The sequence below is a fragment of the Sceloporus occidentalis genome, unplaced genomic scaffold, assembly GCF_023333645.1.
Source record: "Sceloporus occidentalis isolate IW3139 unplaced genomic scaffold, rSceOcc1.0.p SCAF_7, whole genome shotgun sequence".
Taxonomy (NCBI): domain Eukaryota; kingdom Metazoa; phylum Chordata; class Lepidosauria; order Squamata; family Phrynosomatidae; genus Sceloporus; species Sceloporus occidentalis.
Window position 1 is genome coordinate 36,387,701 of NW_028316987.1, and position 18,788 is coordinate 36,406,488.

The 18,788-nt window shown below is 41.2% G+C and overlaps 2 protein-coding genes across 4 annotated transcripts in view; one reads left to right on the forward strand and one right to left on the reverse strand.

Annotated features, from left to right (window-relative positions):
- The window catches only part of AOAH (acyloxyacyl hydrolase), a 106,911-nt gene extending 91,965 nt beyond the window's left edge, over positions 1-14,946 (forward strand). Inside the window, exons 21-22 of the mRNA XM_089532593.1 lie at positions 9,330-9,503; positions 14,863-14,946. Of these exons, the coding sequence (XP_089388719.1) occupies positions 9,330-9,458 (129 nt within the window). The 3' untranslated portion in view covers positions 9,459-9,503; positions 14,863-14,946. The remainder of the gene's footprint in view (positions 1-9,329; positions 9,504-14,862) is intronic.
- ANLN (anillin, actin binding protein) overlaps positions 13,037-18,788 on the reverse strand; it is a 44,448-nt gene continuing 38,696 nt past the window's right edge. For all 3 annotated transcript variants that reach the window (XM_089532589.1, XM_089532590.1, XM_089532591.1), the window contains 4 exons: positions 15,711-15,797; positions 14,838-14,945; positions 14,116-14,288; positions 13,037-13,409 (listed from right to left, as the gene is read on the reverse strand). In XM_089532589.1, the coding sequence (XP_089388715.1) occupies positions 13,286-13,409; positions 14,116-14,288; positions 14,838-14,945; positions 15,711-15,797 (492 nt within the window). In that variant the 3' untranslated portion in view covers positions 13,037-13,285. The remainder of the gene's footprint in view (positions 13,410-14,115; positions 14,289-14,837; positions 14,946-15,710; positions 15,798-18,788) is intronic.

An 18,788-nucleotide genomic window follows, 5' to 3' on the forward strand; every position in this document is an offset into this window, starting at 1 on the left:
ATTAATCCCTACAGACTTTAGACAAAGAGGAAGTTGCCTTCAGACTCCTGAATCCCAGGCAGTCAAGGAACAAACAAACAAGAACAACTTTACAATGCCTGACCCTGCTGGCCAGCCAAATCTATGCGAATTAAGGCAAGGGAGACAAATGGGGCTCCCTTTTCCTGATCAAGCAGGCTAATGGAAAGTCTAGTTTTTCAAATACCTAAGTACCAGATTTATTTCACAAAAGGCTATGTTTTCTTATCACAACCAAAACAACAAAAGTAGCAGATTTGGGTCAAGAGAAAAAAACTAGAAAGTCCTGTCCCTTTACATTCTCCATAATTACAGAAGAGATCTATAGTTTACCCAAGTAACATCCAAATTACAGTCTAAGAGCATGTTGTACTCACTAGAAGAGGGGGAGCTGAAGAAAGGCACACAAATCAGCTAAAAACACCTGAGGAAAAGACCAAAACTTTGGTTTGGGGCTGAGACAGTGTAACTCTGTTGAGTCCTACTCTCGGGAAGGAGGATGTAGGACAAGACTCATGGAAGATGACCAGATCAGACTTACAAGAGCAAAAGAAAAACTTTTGGCTAAGCAGAAGGTCTACAAAACTTTACACACAGTACTGTCACTGAAGACAAGACAAAGGAGTAGATCTCTTGAGCAATGCAAGAATAACAAAAGAGAAGATGGGGTTGTTGGGCGGCAGGAGGCCTCTGAGCATGTAAAGAGAGCAGAAAAAAACTGAAACAGCAAACCACAGCTTAAAACCTATGCAGCCCTGAGCACATGGCAGCAGAGATACACTCTGGGTCCAAACCATGTGTTCCTAAGACCTGGAGGGGCACAATAACATAGACTACTTGCCTTTATCCAAAAGACAAAATCTTAACAGCATAAACCTACACTAAAGAAAAGACAGATTGTGTGTTCTTGCCAAAAGTAGAGTCAGAACACCAATACTAACACAACAAGAATATCTCACAACCTCAAAACACATGGAAATGACAATCCTAACTATACCAAGCTATACCAAGAAACTCAAAAAGAGATCTCTAAAGAACAAACACAATGGGGAATGGGCTAGTTCCATGGAACAGGGGGTGCTGCAAACAACCTGAGCCTGCAGCTCTGAGCTTTCGTTCTGCATTGCATCTGAGCACATGCAGAGTGTAAGCAAACAGACAACAATGAGACATTTCTCAGTCTCTAATTTGCAAAGCAGGAAAGAAGAGGGGGAGGGAAGTCTTTTCCCTCCAAGCCTTCACAAACATGGTGTTGCATACCTTACAGAGATAAACCATCTTTCCCTTGTTGACAAACCCTCGACTCACACCAGAGTGGTATAAGTCACAAAAGGGGAAACAAAGGCAATTTGCCATTAACTGAATTTGAGTTCTAAGCTAACCAGGATGATGGGCTTTGCAACTTCCTTTGCCCATGATTTGGTTTTCTTGGCTTCTAGCAGCCAAATTTTCCATGAGGCTGTGGCATTAGGCAAACTATAGAAGAGAAGAAAACTGCCTGTTTTCTAAAATCTCAACATTGACCAAAGTTCTCTGCACATGCCTGGAGGACCTGCAGGGTGCTATGTTTCTCAAAGGGCAGTCTCTAAGATACCTTTTCGAAAGCCATTTTCTGGGGCCTTTCTTCCTTGCCATGTGGTTGGGGATGGGGTAGCTGAGGCTGAGACAGTGTGGCTCACCTCTTGTTCAAGGAACTGGGCTGAAACAGTGTCACCCATTCTTTCTGTTTCTTCCAAGGAGCTGGGCTTGTGCCTCCTTGGGGGAACACATCTCCCAGTGCCATTCCAATTTGGACCGCGGGGATGGGATGAATGACCTCTAGGGTTCCCTTTCTCTGACATGCCTGGCTGAAAAGGTTTCCAAGTCTTGGGATTTTGGGAGGGAGTCCATGTCTTACTTTCTGGTGTTTTGACCCTTTTGGCCCCTGGGTGCCCATGTGGGGCCTGGCTGTGACCTTTCTGCTTGTGGACTGTAGTCCGAACTGCAGCAGAAGTGTTTCTAGAAGGAAGAGGGACATTTTCCTTTTTACGTGGGCAATGAGGGGTTGTCTGCCGGAGGTTTGCAGGACAACTGCTGGTGTTTGTCCCTTGGGAATGAGGGTAATGGAGTCCTTGGGGGGTTTCTGGGGGCTGTACGCTGGGAAGATTTGCACCATCTGATGTTGCCATCTCCCTTTGAGGAGTGGGAGCAGGCTGAGTGGGGTTTCTAGGTGGACCTGAAAAGCATTCTCTTGGGGCACTCACCCTACTTTTCTTTTTGTTCTCTCTCTTTTGAGCTAGGGCCTTCTCTTGCCTTTTTGCTACTTTCACACGGAACATTATGAAAAGCAACTCCAACATCGGATGAAGGGCATTAAGTCCCCCATATTGCCCTTCGGTTAGACGGTCCAAAACTGCTTTGCTCTTGGGATGGAATCCCTCAAGTAAATCACTGAAAAACTCTGTCTCCCTCTCCTCGGGGGAAAGAGCTACCTTTGCCAGCAAAACCTTTTTGGCAATGTATGCCTCTGGATCCTCATTTGTTTTTTGCTTTAGACTATGGTACAGATTCCTGACACCTTCTCTTGGCCACAATAGGCTCAAGATTTCTCCCATGCAAGAGTACATATCTCTGGACAGAAGGTCCTGAAACATTACTGCTGATTCTAGCATATCTCTGTGTGCAGGAGACATGCATAATCTGGCTAGCTGTGTTAAATGGAAGCCTGTGGCAGATGGGAGGCTGTTTGCTGCCCGAAGCATCCATGTGAGGCTGGTCTCTTGATTCAGGGGGCCCAACAATTCTGCCGTCACACAAGCTTCTGTGATGGGGAAAAGGGATGGTTCTTGCTTAGAGGCTATTTCCAATTTCTGGATCCTAGCTGCCAGAGTGGAATTTTCCTCTCTGAGGAAGTTGACTTGGGCTACCAATTCTCTAATTTCCTTCTCCATTTTAGTGGTGGGGTCCTTGGGATCTGGGACCTGCCTTTTCTTTTCTCTGGAGGATCGTCCTCCAAGGCTGTTGCAAAATTGCAAAGTGTCCTGTGTGTGGTGGGCTAAGGGTTTTGACCCAATTTTAGCCCAAATTGGTGGGGACCTTAAGAGGTTTCTCCACAGCAGAGCTTGGGTTAAAACCACTTGCTCAAAACTGCAAGACCCTTAAGGGGCGTCTTGCTATTTTCCTCCCCTTTTTGCTAAGGGGGAAGTTCAAAGCCAGGCAACCTCTAGGGTTCTGACTTTTGGGGTCCTTCTTCTATACTATGCTATTCTACGGATGGTATGTCTATGTTGAATCCTAGGCTGGGAGAGGTTATGGAACCGGGGCCTCTTTTCCCACCTAAACCTGGTGCAACTCTCTGTCCTACAGTGAGCTGCTGTCCTGGGATCCTCCCTGAGGACTCCACAGAACCCCTAAATGTAACTCTGGGTCAGGGACGCCGCCCAATTCACGCAAGGGCCCGGCGCTGCTGCAGCGAGCGACTTAAGGGTTGTCCTCCGTTTAGACCCGGCCAGAAGTCAGTTTGGCCCTGCCTCACTTTCACTGGGGAGTTCGGACGCTGTAGCTCCACTCCGGCGTGGCCCGGCTAACAGCCCAAACTTTGGCCCCCAGCTAGACTCCTGCCTGAGTTTTCCTTCCCTGGGACCTCCCTGAGGCTCCCACAAATGGCACTCCTTGGAGCTGCCTTTCCCTCCCTTGACCCCGGGTTTTAGGCTTCCGGACCAGGACGTCTCCCTCCTTTGCCTACCTCACCCGTTCAAGGGGGATTTGTGACTGTGATTTTTGGGTTATGTATTATGGGACCTTTATTCTCTGGCTTTGTTTTGGGATAACACAATGGAAAGGGATATGTCTGTTCCCAATCCACAATTCTCTAGCTTCTTTAGTGGTGACAGGCTGAGGTTAAAACCAATGCAGCCAGATGGGGTGTCCCTTAAAAGGCACACTAAAAAGAAAGCTCTGGGTTTTAAAACCACTTAGCTGGATGGGCTGTGACCTTTAAGAGGTACACACCTGGGGGAAGCCAGGAGTTAAGACCCACTGGCTTCAAAACAAACATGCCAAGACCTTAAGGGTTCCTTGGCTCACCATTTTAAAACAGGCTCTTCCATGTGAGGGATGCCTCAACCTGGAGGTTTGCCTTGGGACTCCTTTTTGCACTGCAGCCCAAATGCCTGGATTTGGCTGCAGTGGTTCCTTGCACCAACTCTTAACTGTAAGCTTAGGTTCTGGAGTGGGAAAGTTTTCAGGATGCCTGGCCAGGGTGTCCCTAGTAACTTTTTCCAACCCACGGAGAGAGAAAACAAAAATAGGGCGTCGGGAGCCTACTCCGACAAACACGCCCAGGGGTGACTGGGGCCCACCACTGGATGGCGTACCAGAGCCAATGAGCAGAACATCCAGCCAAAGCCAGAAATGGGATCAGCCAACCCAAGATAGCCCTTTTGCCCTTATGGCCAAGCGCACAAGAACACATACACACACCTCCCTATTTATTCCTGTCTGCAGCGGCCTGTTTGGAATCCCTGTTCTCTCTACGTTCCGAGATCTAGACAGCCCAAGTGATCAGTTTGGAAAGTCCAGATTTCGGGGGAGAGTTCTATGCCCACATTCTCCACCAATTTGTAGCCAAGGGTCCGTAGGGGAATTTTATTATGATGCTATTAGTCCAAATATTGCAAGAGGGGGGCTGGCTACAAGAGCCCACCGAGATCGTCTCCCGATATGTATACGGAGTAGACCAGGGCCTCCCAACAAATAGAGCTGAGACAGACGTCTAGAATTAATAACCAATTTATTTATAAGGGGAAAGCACATGCAATTCACTAGCATACACACACACATACAAGGCTCAGGAAAAGCATAGGTTAGCATGGAATAGGATTTTAGGCATCACTGGGGTGATACGTACCAGAATGTAGACTCCCTCCAGGAATCCAAATGGAATATGATGAGGATGGCATGAGGCTCAGCCATGGAATGACTGGCCAGGAGTCAGGAGCCAGGAGCCAGGTCAGGGTTCAAGGGGACAGAGCTTCCCCCTGAAATCCAGACTGGCCCAGTGAACAGGAAAATCTGAGAGTATTTATAGGCAAAATCTTGCCTCTGGCAAAGGTGCTTGATGGTGAGAACAAAGGTGTTTAATTACTTGCTTTTCACCTGGATGTCTGGATCTGATAATATCAATGACTTAAGTTGTTCGGACAACAGACTTGAGGAGGGGGTGATAGCTTCAGGAAAGGCAAACATTTTACTCCTTCTGACTCAAGATAATCCCTTCATGCGACTTCCCAGACCTTCTAAGATGTAAATGGGGCTTCTCCCCTCAGGGGAGGTGCACATGTCCTCTCGCTTTGCCAGTAATGGCGGACAGGCTTGGAGTCTGGCCAGGGGTCATCCAAGGGATATCATTGATTCCAAAATTTATATGAAGCAGCATGGGTAACAAGTCAACAGTGTGATGTGGCAACTAAAAAGGCCAATGCAATTTTAGGCTGCATCAATAGAAGTATAGTGTCCAGATCAAAGGAAGTCATAGTGCCACTCTATTCCACTTTGTTCAGGCCTCACCTGGAATACTGTGTCCAGTTATGGGCACAATTCAAAAAGGATGTTGAGAAGCTGGAGCGTGTCTAAAGGAGAGCCACCAAAATAGTGAAGGGCCTGAAAACCATCTTATGAGGAAAGACTTAGGGAGCTCGGTATGTTTAGCCCAGAACACAGAGGGTTAAGAGGTGATATGATAGCTCTGTTTTAGTATTTTAAGGGGTGTCACACTGAGGATGGAGCAAGTTTTTCTGCTGCTCCAGAGACTAGAACACAGAACAACAGATGCAAGCTACAGGAAAAGATATTCCACCTCAACATTAGGAGGAACTTCCTGACAGTAATGGCTGTTTGACAGTGGAACACACTCCCTCAGAGTGTGGTAGAGTCTCTTTCCTTAAAGGTCTTTAAGCAGAGGCTGGACGGTCATCTGTCGGGGATGCTTTGATTGTGAGTTCCTGCATGGAAAGGGGTTGGACTGGATGGCCCTTGTGGTCTCTTCCAACTCTATGAGTCTGTTTCTATAAATGGCTTCTAGACATTTACATTGAGGATGCATTCATATGGCTATACAATTCTATAGTTCCCTCTTTAATTGTAAGGAGAAACCAAACTTCCTTCGTGCTGCCAGCATCCCTCTTCTCAATTCTCAAATGATGTAAAACTCTTGGGGGAACTGCATAATTTCAAGGGCAATGTTTCTTGAGTGGTTGATTTATTTGTACATATGACATGACCATGCATTCCAGCAAAACCTTATAAAATGAAATGGTTATATGCTTCAAAAAACTCCAAAGCCAAATACAACCGGTCTGAGTTCATTCTGGAAAATTATAATTGCTTCATATGAGCAGAACAGAGCTCGGGGGTCATTAAAGACTTTCCTTCCAACTGACAAAATGTGTTTGTCAGAAAACCCTAAAGCTGGAAACATGCATGTGAGATTTACATATTTTAAAAGACTGAGCTGAAAACCAGTCCTTATCTAACTCGGAGGACCTGAACATAATGTCATACGAACATCTCTTTATTGGGAAGATGAGTAAAGGTGGCAGTATTTCAGCTTGGTTTGGGAAGAGAAAAATAATGTTAAGATTCTTTATAGGTCAGCGTTAGCATATCTATATATAAAACAGAAAACAGAGGTATACATGTTTGTTGTTAATTATCTCATTTGCGTGTGTCAGGTGCTGCGTCCTCTTTGTATATGAATACATTCTATAAGTAAATAGTGGAGATATGGCTGCTTTTTCAGTTGTAAAATGGGAGTCCTCTGTAAATTTCTTTAGAAGCAAGGCCATCGTGTTTGGTGGGTGATGATAACACTGAAATAATGAAAAGATTTGCTGTACATGATTCAGTCATTAAGCAAAATGAAGATTGTAGTAAAAAAATATCAGAAGACAACTAAGACTTGGAAAGGCCGATATGAAGGAACTAGACGAGATCCTCAAGTGCAAAGATGTATAATTGAATACCAAAGTCAGGATCATTCATACCATGGGATTTTCTATGTTTAAATGTGAAAGCTCTACAGTGGAAAACATGGGTGGAAAAACAATAAAGTAATTTGAAATATGGTTCTGGAGAAGAGTTCTGTGGATGCCCCAGACTGTCAAAAGAACAAATATCTGGGTCAGAGAGAAAGTCAAGTCTGAAATCCCACTAGAAGATAAAATGGCTAAACTGAGGCTATCAAACTTTAAACATATCACGAACCAATAAGGATTACTCTATAATGACAGTAGAGTTAGGAAAAGTGGAAAGCAGTAGAAAAAGAGGAAGACCACATCACAAATGGGTTTACATGGGCATGACTCTATAAAAACGAAGCAGGGTTGTTAATACCAGTGTCTCTTGGGGAATTCTCATTTATGATTGCCATAAGTTGAAGTTGACTTCACAACACATAAGTGATTTCATACTGCATAAATGCAATTGTGACAAAATGAATACTCTTAGGATGCATGCAATATTGTGGGGTCTAAGATATTAAGGCTGCTATTGTAATTGCCAGGGAGTAACCTCCGCTGAAGTCGCTCTGATAGCCTTTGCTGAAGAGCGGGGTATAAATAAATATTATTAATAAAAATAAGTATTCACTAGAACATACTTGGTAGCAAAAATGTATATGATTTCACCATCAATCTGTTGAGAAACTGTATGAAGAAAGTGATATTTCACTGTGTCATTGACATGGCTTTTAAAGGGCTGGTTTTATTACTGCTTATTTTAGATAATCACTGAGATCTCTGCAGTTTCAAAGCTGAAAGCAAATCTGCCTTTACAGTGCAAAAGATAAGGGTAAAACTATGAATCAAATGTTCAAAACATACTAACTTGATAAGAGGCAGATGTCAAAAGCATGCTAGACAGATTGATTCACTGTTTCAACCAGTTTTGCACTATGTGGGTTTTTAAGGTTTTGTTTCTGACCTACATGAGGAAAAAAAAGTTTAAGGAAATGTCACACTTGGGAGGGAAAATGGAGATTCGTGGAACCCATATATAACTTATTAATGTTATAGTACAAAATCCATACAAGAGTGATACCTTTATTTGACCAATCAAAATGCACAAAATACATGATGCAAGCTTTTGAAGCTCCACTTGGTTCATCAGGCTAAGGTGTTAAAATCAAACAGGAGGGAAAAATAAATCAGTGTTAGTCACAGGCCCGCATTTTGTCAAGATGTTGTTGTGGTTGGGATGTTGGGATGTGTTGGGATGATGTTAAGGGATATCTATGCAGGCATGTTTCATTAATGTTATGGTTACAAATAAAAAATGAATCAGGGGTCAAGTATTTAATTTGACATTCTGACAAAAATAATTCATCATACAGTATCAGAACAATGGAAACTAGACTGCAATGGGATAAATTTGTGGTGAAGCGGCAAGTTTTACTGAAGTTTGTAGAATCAATGCATTATATACAGAAAATCATTTTTATTTTGCAGCTCTTAACAGCAGGATTGGGTCAATTTGTGACCGATCAGATGTTGCTACAGTTTCCCACTGGCTTTATCAACACAACTAGTAGGATGGGTGGTGTACCCTGTGAGTGAGGCTGCCGCAACAAGGGTGGGATATAAACTGCCATATAGTACATCTTCTATACGTACTAGGGTTAGGAAGGGGCGGTGCTTCCGCACCCCCCTAACCCTAGTACATATAGAAGACGTACAACATGGTGGCGCCCCTTCCACATGGGGGCCAACATGTTTACGTACTGGACGCATAGCGTCCAGACGTGTCGCGGCGCCTATGACGTCGCGAATGCGCCAGCGGCGCCTCGCGACGTCATAAAGGCGCCGCAAAAAGAAGCTCCGAAATGGAGCTTCTTTTTTGCTCCGCACGGGAGCCGCACGGTTTGGCTGCTGCAGCTCCCTCGCGGAGCAAATGGTGCCGGCGGGAGACCGCCGCAAAGCGGCGGTCTATATCTTGCCAAGGATTTGCAGCAGGTGTCCTGTGTCTAATAGTTGCAGCCTTGCTCACTGGAGGAAAGAGGTGGAAATATTGTCCTCCTTGTATCCCAACCTGAAGCTGAATTCTAGGTTATGAATCCGTAACTACAGTTCTGAATATCAGTCAATGTACTTTGTCATTTTTCACTATAAAGAAATCTCTCTCTATAAATAACAATAATAAGTATTGAATTTCATGATTATTTTAGTTGGCCCAACTTTATTTTGCTGGCCAAATTTCTTGCCAAACTTTAGCACACGAAGCTCCTCTTGGAATGAAACTAAAGTAAAGTATAACACCTTTGCTTGGGCTATTTGTAGATTGCATCTGCACTTGGAACAAGAATTGTCTGGGAGAAGATACTCCACAAATGGCCACATGTCTTTGGAAAAGAAAATCCATTCAACAGCGAGATTGCTATGATCTTCAAAGATCAAGGAGGGCACTGAACGCAGTACGATGAAATAGAATTAGGAAATCTGTTTTCCTTCAAGGTTTGAGTTGCTTTGGAATTGTATTATTTTTCATTATTGAATTACTTGTTTGCACCATCAGTTTATAGAGCCATGCATTTATAGTTTTGACTAGTCAAAAAAAAAATTGCCTCAGGTTTATTTTGAGAGCTCATACATTTTTTTTTCTTTTTAGAATTATTTCAGCATGTAATCTCATAGAATCATAGGTGGAAGAGACCACAAGGGCTGCTCTTCATAGAGCATGGTTTCCAGACCCTTCACCATTTTGGTAGCCCTCCTCTGGACACTCTCCAACTTGTCAACATCCTTTTTGAATAGTGGTGCCTAGAACTGGACATAGTATTCCAAGTGAGCCCTGACCAAAGCAGAATAGAGTGGCACTATTACTTTCCTTGATCTAGATATTATACTTCTATCAATGCAACCTAGAATCTGATTAAACAAACTGTGTTCTGCTGCCCAAGTTTGTCAGTACAGTACAATATTTGCTTATTCAAATATATTCAGAAGTATGCATCTGCTTTTCTCTGCCACTGAAATCAGTCCTGAGTTAGTATGATCACTGAAGCTTTCTTTCAATAAAAAGATTGTGACCTTTGCATATATTACTATGATTTAAAACAAATTACCTTTAATGACTGCTAAATGTTATTACATCACTGAAAAGCCAATTAGAGTGAATGCACATATGTGTATACCCATTTAGAGGGAGGGTCAAATAGCCACAAAACATGATAGGATTGTTCTAATTACTTAGTAGGCTATCAAATATTGGGGACAGAAGTCATGTTTTATCCTGCCAGAAGTGTCCCTTCTCAGTCTTACACATATATACAGAGTTGATTGCACTCAATCATTAGGTATTCCCCTCAGGTAATTGTTTATCAGATTGCAGCTTTAATGTACACTTTGCAAAAGAAACAAGTAACAACTTCATTTACATAGAAGGGATGGGTTAGAGTCAAGCCTGAGCCCTGGCTGGTATTGAACTCACCACCAGACATATATAAGAAAAAAGCACAAGGACAAACATTTTGCAAGTATTTTTAATCCCTGTATATCACAAAACCCACAACCCTCTTCCCAAACCTGTTCAACTGTAAGGCAAAGTGTTCCTAAATAATAGTTCATGTTTTAACATGACTGCATTTCTTTCTAGACCACATCTCGCCCAGTAGCAACATATATATAATGCATTCATGCAAAGGACTACTAGTACAATAGTATAAAGACTTGTTGATAAACACCATCATACAAAAACACATTTATTCAAGAGGCATATATTCAGTTACTTCCCCAATTACATTAAGAGCCATTTCCCAATTAATTCCATGCACCCGAAAGAGTACTCCAGTTTGATGACTGATATTTCCAGTAATTATGTTATATGAAATTAGGACCAGAATTCCAATGACGACATCAAGTGTGCTTTACAGGTGCATATGTCCTATTCTGAATGAGGCACAAAGAGCTATTTTCTAGCTCCTTGTGCCTCACCCCCACCCCCACTGGCTGAAGAGCCACTATTATGGTACAGCGGGAGGACGAAAGGGAATTGACTAGTGGGGACAGGTCTTCTTCCCTCTAATGAATTCCAGCTGGGATGACAAGCAGTCCACTCTCCCCTGCCATTGCCATAGTACTGGTTCCCTGGTGGCGCAGTAGTTAAATGTCTATACTGCAGCCACTCACTCACAAACCATAAGGTGATGAGTTCAATACCAGCCAGGGCTCAGGCTTGCATACTTCCGAGGTCGCTAAATGAGAACCCAGCTTGTTGGGGGCAATTAGCTTACAATTGTAAACCGCTTAGAGACTGCTTAGGTGGTATGAAGCAGTATATAAATGAAGCTGCTGTTGCTATTACCTCTGCCAATACAGAAGCATAGAGCTGCAAGGGCAGAATGGCTATGGTCCACTCATGGCATACATGTTCTTGGTGTATGACTACACTACCGTTTATATGGTGTCAAATATAGTTTAGCAAGGATGTCCCAAGAATGATGGCAGTCTCTGCAGATGCCTGTCACACCACCTCCAGCTACAGAAAAATAGCTGGGTGCATCCCCACTTTCTGACATCACAGAAATGGCTGGGAGGGGGGTGTGATGCTTCCAAGCTGAGGTTTTTTGTGGTAGCACAGGGAGACATAAATTACATGATACATCTACATGTCACAATGCAGGACTACAGCCAAACATTTCCAGTGCCATGTTTACCAACCTTTCCCACAATTAATTTATAAGCATTGCTTTGTTCTTACAGAGGGCCACAGATTAAAGCAGTATTTAGAGAAAAGATTTTAGACTTTGTGAAGGCACTGAGTTGTATTAGGTGTACAGCTGAACTAGTTCATGTGTGGAACATTAAAATCTAAATACAGCTCTCCAATTTAACTGCTGTGATTAGGAACCCTGACAAACAAGTACTTTAACAATTTGCTTTCTTATTCATTTTAGCAGTTTAGTCAGCATATCACACTGGGGAAGTATAGTACAAAATACAAAGAAAAATGGATTTGTCACATCAGTGACTATTTTGAGAACAACGGCTATATGCTAGCCTATGGCTCTAGATACAACCCACCCCACCCTTTTTAAGCATTACAAAACAACACACCCATTGGCAGAAATCCCTTTGATACATTTTTATTATGTTGAGATCTTGTTCTTCCTTTTAAACAGCAGAAAAAGCAAATATTGAAAGTGATAATACAAAAGATGACATGAAAAGGGGGCAGTAGACAAAATTAGTGTTTTAAACTATTTAAAGCCATAGTAATTTAGTAAAGGTGCCCTGCAACTAATATTTTTAAATATATGCAGCAGTAGCAGCACAGCGCATTGTGGTACCCAGTGGAAAGCATTTCTGAAAACTACCTATGTGCAGTTTACCTGAGTAGCCATGATATTTTACTGATCAAGTGAAATTATTTGTATTAATAGATTTAGTTATAAAAACCTACAGTCTATATGAAGTATTACTTTTGTATAGCAGCTCTATAGAGTCTGTATAAAACAAACCCATACAGCTTTCTAATGACTGACTAGAAATGCTTACATTTGAACTATGAAACAGAGATTATATGGCTTGGAGAAGAAAAGAATGATAAAGTGTTCTTCTTTAAGCAGCTTAAAGCATTCCAGATGCTTGGGTTTTTTTTAAGGAAATGTGCAATGTATTGCATGTAAACCAAACTGTGCAAAATCACGCACCAACTTGTATTTTATTTTCATTAATGGGAATCTGTTCCTATTATATGAAGTTCTAATCCTAAACTGGTACTTTTTGCAAGCACCAAGTACTAAACTCCCAAAGGACTGAACACCCAAAGGTGATTTTTTTAAAAAAACAACAACCATTAATTATATTTTTCAAAATCCTATTACATATAAAAAATGAACGTTCTTGTGCCAACTCCCCAATAGAATTGAACTGAACTGAATTTGAGGCACCTTTTTTAAGGAAAAACATTTACTGATGAAGCTCCCTAGATTGTTCTTCTCCCCTTGTGCTGAATCTTTTGATCCTTGAAATAAAGCAAGCTTGGATAAATAATAGAAACTTTTACTTTAATAGTGAACAGAACTACATATTTCAAAAAAAATTATATATAAAATATTTAGCACAGTGAAAGTGCTTAAAAGTAGCTATCTACCATAACCCCAGTGCTAGAGTTAGAGCTTTAAAGGCAGCAAAGAGTCCAATACAAGATACATCCCATCCAGATATATTAAAAGAGCAACATGGTTTGCATCTGACATTGTAAGCGAGCTCTTACAGGAAATTTCCTCTGTGATTCAGGGCTTTCCAATGGGGACATAGCAAGCATCAGGCTGCCACATGCGAAGGTCAACAAGAACTTGGTTGAGTTTTTGCATCCACAAATTGCGTTCATCTTTAGTATCAGCAGATAACCAGTTCCTGTTTTTAACAAAGGAAACAAAATATTAATCCATAGGGCTTCTTGCATAGGGAAAGAAAGGAGGTCATTAAAAAAAGGAATTCCTGCAAAAGTAGGTCTACAAAATTTAATCAATGGCAGCACACTGATGCAGGTGCATGCATTTTGCCACCTGTTGACTAATATGCGCTTGAGCTGTGTTTTTTCCTGTCTTCAAATGGGGGGACGGAACTCTGTGGGTGGGAAGGGCCCACTCTATTAAAGTTCTAAATATGGCCTGATTGCAGGTACCGAACCTCCTCTCTGTACAAAGGACTCAGGTTTAAAGTACAGTCATCCCTCCATATTTGCGGCTTTGATATTTGTGGATTTGATTATTCCAGTGCAACTCTGTGGTCAACTTTAACTAAAAGTTACACTGAAAGACCATTTGTAGCTATTCCAGTGCCATTCTATGGTCAGTGTATGTTGGACATTGACCACAGAGTTGCACTGGAAGATCTAGACAGTCCTAGAGAGGTGTCCTCTCAGATAAAAACAGTGTTTTTGTTATTTGCGGTGTTTCCATATTCATGGGGGTAGTGTTCCCCTAACCCTAGCGAATATGGAGGGACAACTGTAATGCTAATGGACAAAGAAACTACACTGTCAGATCTTTGGGAAAGAGTACTGTAAACCTGTTGAAAAGTGAAGTTTACTGATAAGAAGTATCACATAATTACTTACTTGGTAACACACAGTGTGTCTTTGCATTGGCTGACTAGTGTTTCCTTGTCATCTTCTCTCTGAGGCCGGACAGTAATTAGCTCAAAAGTGTTGGGCCGAGCACAGAACTCTCTATTGGCGGGTTCAATCTGACGATTAGTGCAGTTTGCTAGGTTTATTGAGCCCAATGGATGCTGAAATTAAAAAAAAAAACCTCATACTTCTCAAGAACCTGTTAGGTTTAAGAATTTATCAATTCACAAACATTTGCACTCTTCTCCTAAATCTAGAGATGGTATTCATGACAAGCAACCTATAGCCTAATCTGAAAAACTGCATATGTAGGCTAAGCAACAATTATACAGCAGAATAATGTATGAATCTGCCCTAAATTACTATACAGCACGCCCTTCCCTTATGCGGGGATTCGTTCCCGATACACACTCCCGCGTAAGGGAAATTCCACAAATGTTCAAGCCCCATTGAAAACAATGGGGCTTGTGCATGCAGCATACACACCACTGCCTTTTCTGGCGTGCAGTATATGGCACGCCCGCATATGATGTGGGCACACTATCTACAACAAAGCATGACAAAATACCATAACCTTGCATCATTTTAATACACATACATATACATGCACGTGCGCACGCACGCACACACACAAACACTCACACAGAGAGCCTATTAGGTAAATGCTTTATCAAACTGAGAATTTAGGTCAATTTTACTAAGACAGTTACCTTTCTCTTTTCATCATCTGGGTAGGTCCAGTAAGAGATACAGTTTCCAGAAAGAGCACACCAACGCCGATGCCAAGCCCCAAATCCACTGACATCTTCAAACATTGTCTGGGGAGACGTAAAACTGTCCTTGAACACCAGTGCCATTCCTATCTATTTACTATTTATGTTCCAAAGATTTTGTAGGAACTTTGTGATTAAAATCTTAGCAATTCAAACTACTACAGTTCTTATACTGTTATTTCTTTTTCCTACTCCATGTACACCTCAGCAAATACGCATTCTACAAGGCCTATTCCGATGCCATCACATTACGCCTGATAATTCTTCCACCCTTACATGCTGGCTGCCATCCTTTAATGGCTGACAATTTTTGAAATTTACTTTCTTTTACAAACAAAAGCCAGCTTATAATAGTGCCATGAAATTACAATTCAATAGATCTCTAGGGTGGGTAGGTTTCTGTAGTACATGTGAAACTTTTAATTTTCAGGTAAAGCCTTTAAAAGATCTGATCAGCACAGCACAATATTTCCAGTACACAGCTATCCTGGAATTTTTATTGCACAGAATGCCATCTGCTTGATTTGGCAATAGTCAGTCAGCTCAACTGCTAGATGTGCTTCAACAGCTGTAATCACATTAATGTCTACTTTTAGAGGACTTCTGAAATTATTCTATGTCTGCTTCATTAGCCAGAACCTAGAGAGCAGTACAAGAACGTATGAAGATATTATTGGCATATTCACAAGTTATAAGTACCAGTTTTAATATGCCCAAAATATCAGAACAAACTTTGATGGGCAATTCTAGAATCTTATTCTGATTTAAAACAGGCTTGTTAACGCTGTACATGCAATAACAACAACTTACCAAAAAGCCTCTCTCCTCCACACAAGAATCTATTTGACATTTAATCTTCAGATATATATGGCCTTCTAGAGGAGACAAGAAAGGAACCTGAAAAATAAATAAATTGAAGATTCTAAGAATCATTATTTCTCTGTAAGAAGTCACAATCACTTGAAAACAAGGGACAGCTTCCAGGAAAAAGAAAAACAAAGCAAAATGTAACAAAACCCCACATATTCAATTATTTTATGTCACTGGTCTCAGGATTAACATTATCACATACATTCCAAGTGAAGGTTCTAACTCTAAGAATCCAGAAAGGATCTAAGAAATGTTGCTTCCTTGGAAAGAAGAAATTTCTGGACACACGATAATCAGATGTTCAAGAAAATTCAGAAGTAAGGCTGCCTACAATTGCTACCATGTAGAGAGAGCTGTTGATTCTCCAGCTACTAAGCAAGGAAAGGGTGGAAGTGGGGGCTAAGAAAACGTTGACAACACATGCCTTAATATGGCTGTTAAAATATACATGGCAAACACTTATCAAAGAGACATTCAGAGAAAGCTTAGTCATCTTTGAGGTCTTACAGCAGAGGGCTAAATGCCCATTGCACGTGTTCTTATTTTGGCCCAAAAGGCATGGGTCAAATGAAGCGGCTTCCAGCTGCTTTAGGGGCATGGTGTTTACATGGCACATGCCCCCAAAGCAGCTGGAAGCTGCCCTGAGACTGGGGCAAAAAAACTGACTAAAAAGGAGTAACTTTGGATTGATTCCTGGCCAGCACGGCTTGGGACTGTGGTGATGGCCCACTTTGGAAGTGGGCAATGCAGTCACAATGGTCCCCACGCAATCATGGCTGGAGACTGCTCCTACAGAGCCGTCTGCTATGGCCCTTCATCTCGGGTATACTACTTGTACCAGTTCAAGACTCTTCCCTCCACTACCAACCCAGCATACATACCTGGATGATCTGACACAGTTCCCACCAAATATGGCTGATGTGGGAAACCTACAGTCATCCAACTTGGAAAAAAAAGGCTACAAGCTTTCAGAAACAAAGCTGGCACTTTTTTAAAAATAGCATTAGTTGTGGAAGTGTGCATTATCCAGTACGTACAGTCAAGCAACATCCAAAAGCAGAAGACATCCCTGCTTCCAGCAAGACACAAACACTTATGCTTGCATGTTAGTGCACAAAGCAGAAAGCCTACTTTCACCAGGAAAGAAGACAGTACGCTTGAAGGACCAAAACAAGTTTTTCCAAATTTGTTCACATCAGTACTGCAAAATTTAGGTAGATACTCTAGACATATTCAGTGAAGTGGTAGCTAAAAAGAACTCTCGCTGCTTTTATAAAATGAAACATGTCCCAACCCAGCAAATCTGAATTTACCTCAGAGAGCCAGCACATCTATAGAAGGAAATTTAAAGTCTGCTTTAAATGCCTTTGTAAATCCTATGTCACTTCGCTTCCTCAAATTAAGTGTGCCAAGTCCCATGGCTTAAACCAAATCAAGCAGTTTGCATTTGCACACCAAGTTTACCTTCAAAATGATCGTTCTTAATCCAGAGATGTTATTCTTAGTCATGTTTGAGAAACACTTGCATTTACCTACATCCAAATATTCTTTTACCTACATAAAAAGTCGTGAAATCTTAAGTTCTCCCTGTTGTGTCTCGAAACACAATTGGAGAGGTTTGTTTTCCAAATATGTTTCCAAAACAGTTTTATTATCAATAGTACATCCTGTACCCTAACTATGCTAAAGATGTTACAGGAAATACAACACAATTCTTCTCCACTTGAAATTAATTTGCATGGAAGACAACTTGATTTAATTTGAATTCATATTTTCCTCCAAGAGCTTAGATCTACACTAACAGTTTGTACTAAGTAAAATACCCACCTCAGCAGAAGAATTTACAAAAGACTAGAATAAGCCTATTTATAGCTCAAGCCTAGAGCATGGGGAAAACACATTTTTTGTTTTCACTAAAAGCTTAGTAAAATTATGTACTATTATCCAGACAAAATAACTTCATCAGTATCCCCATCTTTTATTTCAGATGAAGCACTTATGAAACATCATTCTTTAATTTATAATAAGGAGGCTGGCATTCTTCCCATAAGCAATGCCATATAATCACTTTTGTCAAACAGCAAATAGCTCATTACACAAGTATTAAGCTATTTCAGTTTAGTGTGCTTACTTCAAAATTTCTCTTTTTGGTTTTGCTTTGTTGGCTTTATTTAGAATAAAGTTATCTGTGTGTATACATATTTTACAATGGCACCTTCTTAATTCGTAAGACCTCTGCTATAATTAGTATGCAGAAGAACACTTCAGTTTATCTTCCCAAGCTTTCAAAAACTAAAGTCAGAACAACTTCATGTTCAAGTTAAATTACTAAAGAGTGGACCATACTTTTATGCCCTTGTAATCTAGTGTTTTGCTCTGATCTCATTTGTGTTGACTTCTTTTGCCATAACAGTTTATCCAAAGTATTTTAAAATATATATATATGCTTGCATTCATTTATCACTCATAACGGAATAGAAACCACATAAAATTTAGCAACATTAAATAAAGCAATGTTAACTGAATGTAACTGAAATGGCAAACTGTCCGAAGCCCTGAAGAGTGATGCATGTACAAAATGGCCTTTTAACTGCAAAGATTAAAAGAGAACGCCCTCTCGCATTCAGACTTTAGCCAGTTTGTAGCAAGAGCCAAACCAACAAGGTTGTTCTAATGCAATTCAAGAAAGATTCTTTGACAGCTTCTCCATTTGTTGGTTTGGTTGGTCTCATTTTCGGAAGCATAGCAGAAGGATGGCTAGCAATCTAGGTGGCATTAAAAATAACATTCTTCTACAGCTCCACCTAAACATGTCTAACCTAGTTCTATCGAAAATAAAAGGTTGAAAACAACACAGTCTAGTCATAATGGCACTTAGCTGACTGCCCAGTTTCAGAAAGAAGGTTATCAGTGTTAGTTTTTACATGAAATTACTGAACTGAACAAGGCAAGGCAAGGCAAATCAAGTCTTCAAGGCAGAAAATTATTTTCAGGTTGCAACACTGAAAAGCTAAAGTG